General features: G+C 46.4%; 1 protein-coding gene across 1 annotated transcript in view; it reads right to left on the bottom strand.

The window, feature by feature from the left end:
- Positions 1–1,085: 1,085 nt before the first annotated feature.
- riok1 (RIO kinase 1 (yeast)) overlaps positions 1,086–5,555 on the bottom strand; it is a 32,838-nt gene continuing 28,368 nt past the window's right edge. Inside the window, exons 7-16 of the mRNA XM_005752565.1 lie at positions 5,163–5,243; positions 4,867–4,953; positions 3,501–3,638; positions 3,325–3,428; positions 3,120–3,226; positions 2,966–3,031; positions 2,772–2,888; positions 2,641–2,694; positions 2,338–2,451; positions 1,086–1,330 (exon numbers count right to left, since the gene is read on the bottom strand). Of these exons, the coding sequence (XP_005752622.1) occupies positions 1,220–1,330; positions 2,338–2,451; positions 2,641–2,694; positions 2,772–2,888; positions 2,966–3,031; positions 3,120–3,226; positions 3,325–3,428; positions 3,501–3,638; positions 4,867–4,953; positions 5,163–5,243 (979 nt within the window). The 3' untranslated portion in view covers positions 1,086–1,219. The remainder of the gene's footprint in view (positions 1,331–2,337; positions 2,452–2,640; positions 2,695–2,771; positions 2,889–2,965; positions 3,032–3,119; positions 3,227–3,324; positions 3,429–3,500; positions 3,639–4,866; positions 4,954–5,162; positions 5,244–5,555) is intronic.

Here is a 5,555-nt window from a genome sequence, read left to right as displayed (position 1 = left end):
AAAAAAAGAGACTTTTCCATTTGATTACATTTTGTATGATGATTATGTAGAAAAAGTAGAATTGGGCTGAAAGATCTATCGCTTTATCACCTATTCAGGTTGTAAATCGTGTTTTAAAAAAGTAACTAAGTAATTAATTACTTTTGAAAATAAGTAATCAGTAAAGTAACGGGATTACTTTTTGGGGGAAGTAATCAGTAATTAGTTACTGATTACTTTTTTCAAGTAACTTGACCAACACTGGATACAGCCTGTGTGTGAGAAGCTTGGGGGCAGACAGACTCTGGAGGTTCAGCCTACGACTCCCAGAGTGCATTTCTCTTCATGTCTGTGCTTCATGGCTGGTGCCATAGCAGCAGAATTATAGAGGGCTTCCTCTGGGCCATTCAGACTGTTTAGGGAGAATTAGCTGAGTGTGAGGATTATGGGTAGTGTAGTGTTTATGACAGCCGGAGGAAGGACTTCCTGTAGGACCTCCGAGTCCTATCTGAAAGGTTTTTTTTTACCTTCAGGTGTAAAGAGGCGTCATTGAAGGGAGGGGCTAAACACTGACAGCCCTGTCACATGACTGAGTTTAAAGCACAGGCTCTGCTACAGCTGGCATAAATATAGTTTACGCTTTAAAAGCAGACAGCCCAATTGTAATCTGATTACATTTCATGCTCACATGTGATGGCAGACTGAGATCCAGTCATCAAATGATGTCAGACTGCATTTTAAAGCACCTGAGTATCACCTTAATCAGCCTCAGCAGGTCAACTTGGATCCACAAACCGGGTCCGAGTTCACCTGAACGGAGGGGCAGGTCCAAGGTGAATCCGGATCACAGATTCAGGCTGATCCAGCTCATCTCACAGCGGCTTAAGTTTTCCCAACACTGTTCCCGCACATGACTCATCTTCCTTCGCCATGGCAAATCCAGCTCTCACCACTTATGACTAATCGATGCAGAAGGGGAGGAGTCAGAGGAAGAGGGTGGGGAGGACTTTATTTATAGACCAAACCCAGCGAGGGGGTGGGGCTTCAACCAATGAATAATCAGAGAGCAGTTTGGTCACATGACTCTTGCAAAGACAACACCATCATGGGAAAAAAAATCTTTATTCTGTTAATTTGTACAAATAAAGTTTCTGTTGTTCATAAAGTTCACTAGCAGCGGCTCTCAGCTCTGCTCGCTGGCGATTGGCTGTTAGGTGGAGGTTGAGGCAGGAGGCACTCATCATCTGCCCTTCTTCGTCTTGGCCACCTTCTCCTTCCTCTTCTTCACGTGCTTGGGTACTTTGGTTCGACGTTTCTCTCGCTGAGCCTCCTTCACCATCTTCTTCCTCTCCTGAAAGGAAACATGGCGAGACGTGACGTCAGGAACGACGCGCACAACACTTTGACCTCTGACCTGCTGCAGCAGCCATCTTCTTATTAATAACATGACAGTTCCCAGTGCTCAGAAAGACGGTTTGAACCACGTTTTCTGAGCAGTAACCTGCTCCTGCTGCTTCCTGTATGTAGCTCTGTATGTGCGTTTGTTATTTACTCCTCCAGCTACGCCTGTAATCGGCCTTGTGTTTGTACATGTGCCACAAAGCGTTGGCTGCTCCACACGCAGGAGGCAAACACTGAAGAGGAGAAGAAGACTCACACTTCTCAGAAACACCCTTTGATTGTATTTACGTGCCATTTAAGCTCCGCCTCTTTGCTCTTCACCGTGTGTAGACAGACTCATTAAATGATGACATCACTGCTGCTGCCGTGTCATCAGTGTGTTTGTGGGCTTGTCACACGCCACTAATAGACACGCTTCTACTGGAGGTCTATTTTTAGTCATGTTTCCATGACGATCACAGAGCGCTACGAGTTCAAACGAAGCCCTGAAGCAAAAACTGATCATCATCTGCCATTGATCAGTGCTGGACCCGTAAACACGCTCAGCCTCTCTCTGACAAACGGAGGCGCCGCAGACCTTCAGGCTGTCAGCAGTTTAACCTTGCTGGCAGTGGGCGGAGCAACCCCTCCTAGCCTGCTGGTACGTTCAGCTCCGGTATCGTTTGTAAAATCCCAGGTGACATCAGAAAACTGGCCTCTGACCTTGAATTCACAGTCACTTCAAACTCGTTAGACATTTTTGGTGGACATCGTCTCAATCTCGAGTTGTCGCTTTCAAAATCTTGGGTGTGCAAACCTCCGCCCACCCAGCAGGGTGTCGACACACCCCACAGTCAGCTGCACCTGACGGCGAAACACTCGCCCCAGCTGTCTTAGCTAATTCTAACCTTCCTTCTGTCGAACAGAAGAGCCAGCTGCACAAACAGATAAACCCGAACACCGCTGCTGCTGCTTCACCTTTCTGTCCATCTGAGCATCCTCACTTTGCTGCTCCTCCTCCTCTTCTTCCTCCTCTTCTTCCTCCTCTTCTTCCTGTGAGGAGGAGCAGTCGTCCTCCAGGAGAGCGGGAACCTGAGGAGACACCAGACAGGTGAGATCACCTGAGCTGTTGAGGCCCTTTCAGGATCTGATCAGCTCTCCTCGCTGTGGAGCTGTTTAACTGCCTAGAGGGCTTTTAAGATGGCGGCCACAGAGCAAGACCTTCCTCCTAAAATACTCCACGCCCACGCTACGCTAAGGGCCGCCTGACGTGTGACGTACCGTCTGAACTCCAGAGAGGTCCTTCTTCAGCCCTGTCAGCGTCTGATACAGGATCTGAGAGACACAAAATACCTTCATCATCATCGGCATCATCATCACCATCATCAGCATCATCGAGTTCGTGGTCTTACATTGTCATTCTGTCCACTGATGGCCGACTCTTCCTCCTGCGTCCTCACCAGGTCGACGTCACGCTCGTAATGACTCACCTCAGTCAGAGTACGGGGGATGTAGGCCTTTTTAAACACCTGAGGGGTCAGAGGTCAGAAGTGAGACTGGCTCAGAAAGGGCAAACTCATCAGTGTAAGCAGCTGTGAGGCATCACCTCCTCGTCCACGCCATCCTGACTCGATCGCTCCTCCGACGTCCTCTCAGCTGCAATCACCATCGCCTGAACAATCAGAGAGAAGTGCGATAAGTGTCAATCAAACAAGTTCTGCACGTTCTTGCAAAAACATGACCCGTGCAGCTGTTAGCACCTTGTCCAGGTACTGGTCAATGTTCTGGCTGGTGATGGACGGGTCAGTGATGAAGTCAAAGAGCTCCCTGACTGTCATCACAGCCACGCCGTGCTTCACAAAGAACTCTGGGAAAGAAGACAGCGCAGTCAGAGGCCAGAGCACGACATCTTCAAAAGAACCTGCTCTTCACTTTCACCTGTTATTCTGAAAGAACCCCTCTCACCATTGATGTTGCTGCAGTCCTTCCGCAGGAACTCCAGGGCGTGAGGATGATCGTGCTCCACCGACTGCGACACATCGATGATGTAAGCGTCTCCGTTGTGATACCTGCAGACAGCCGAAATACATCAAACACACCGAAGGGTCCACAGGAAGTTTACTTTGAAAGAGTCAACTCACAGCATGTTGAACTCGCTGAGGTCGGCGTGGACGAGTCGAGCCTCCTGAAACATCTTCCTCATGTTCTGTATGACCTGCAGGTAGAGCTCCCGAGCCTTCGACTCCGAAAGTGAGGCGTTCTTCAGCAGAGGGGCTGGACTGTCCCATGAATGAAAGAGACAGCGATGAATAAAGGAGAACACAACTCCAGGAAGAGATAAAACTTCTGAGGTGGCCAGCGTATGACCCTGATTTTTTACCTGCTTCCCACGATAGTAGATTTAAACAACGGGTGTGGCATGGAATCACTGCTGGGTGTTCGGTTATTGTAGAATCTAAAATTATGGCTTTTGATACCCTATGCAAGACTTACAACCTCGAGAAACAAGACTTTTTTCGATACTTGCAACTCCGTGACTATATTGGCAAAAGACTGAAGAGCTGTGTCCGTGGGGACTTCTCGATTGTTAATATTTTCATTGATGCTTATGACTCTGGGAGTAACAGAGCCTTGATAAGTAAACTGTATAAATGTCTGACTAAGCTCAAAGGGCACTCAACGATTTACATAAAGCAGAAATGGGAAAAAGAAATGGACATTGTGATTACAGAAGATGGGTGGGCACGGATCTGGGAGACACAGTTTACCACGACTAACTCCAACGTGTGGCGGGACTTCTGCTGGAAGAACATTATATTTCATAACGCCTAAACAGAAGTCTAAATTCAGTGCTACACCTGCGTTTTGCTGGAGGAGTTGTGGGGAAGACGTGGCTGATTACGGTCATGTATTCTGGTCCTGCCCACTCATACGACCCTTCTGGACGGAAGTTATAAAGATAATTACAGAGGTGTTGGGATTCCACGTGTCTCGTACATTTACCTCATTGTATCTGGGATGTTTTACAGACGATTTAGTTGCAGATGATGTTTATCTTCTGAAAGTTCTCTTGGCTTCTGCGAAGAAGGCCATAACAAAACGCTGGCTCTGTAGAGATCCTCCCACTGTAACACTTTTTACCTCTATAGTGGAAGACGTCAAATTGATGGACTGTATGACTTTCACTCTGCGACTGCAGGGAGATTTGGGAAGGAGACGATGGAGAAAATGGCTGGACTTTACAGCTTGTGGCAGCACCCTTTAATGCATAGAATTAGTAATGCAGACTTGCTGACGTATGTATGTGTGGATGTGCAGATGTATGTACGGGCGTATGTTATCTTCCCATGACCTCATACTGTTTCTGTTTTTTCTTTTTCTATTTTATCTTGTTGCATAAAAAAGTTCCTAAATAAATAAAAAGTGTCAAAAAAACCTGTAAAATCACCTTAAAGTCAGCGTAAGACTCTGCTGATGTGATTGATTATTAATCGGACCGATACTTACACGTTGTCTTTTCCAATGAACCCCATCAGCAGAACGTGGCTTCTGAGGAGGAGAGGTTCTGGGCTCGGGATTCCCGCCGTCTGCAGCCTGAAACACACACACGAGTTCTACTGGGTTCTAGCAATCCGAACAAGTTCTGACAACGGGACAGGTTCCATGTTTTTAACAGGTTATGCAATCAGAGCGGGTCCATGTTATCAGTAAGAGCATCTCTAACGCTCGACACAGGCTTTACTGGGTTCTACCAGTCAGAACCAGTTCTGTTTGGTTCTGGGTGTGGTTACAAAGGTTCTGACCTGATGAGGTTCCTCATCTCCTTCTCTGCCCATGTTCTCACCATCTTCCGGGGGTTTCCTTTACAGTACCCATGACGGAACCTGCAGAATAGAATAGAATAGAATAGAATAGAATAGCCTTTATTGTCATTGTACAGAGTACAACGAAATTGGAGTGCCACTCCCTTGGTGCAAGTTTCAATAATAAATATAATGTAAAATATAAAAAGTACAAAAAAAACAATCGTAAGTACTCAAACAATAGTAAGTACGATATATACAGGATAGCAGCATTAATATAATGACAGTATGAATAGCAGCATTAATATAATGACAGTATGAATAGCAGCATAATATAATGACAGTGACGGTATGGAATAGGTTCAGTTGTTTTTGTGCTTATTTACTACGGTG

This window comes from Pundamilia nyererei, unplaced genomic scaffold (genome assembly GCF_000239375.1).
Source record: "Pundamilia nyererei isolate P.nyererei 1_Seehausen unplaced genomic scaffold, PunNye1.0 scaffold00365, whole genome shotgun sequence".
Taxonomy (NCBI): domain Eukaryota; kingdom Metazoa; phylum Chordata; class Actinopteri; order Cichliformes; family Cichlidae; genus Pundamilia; species Pundamilia nyererei.
This window is presented reverse-complemented; position numbering and strand designations above follow the sequence as displayed.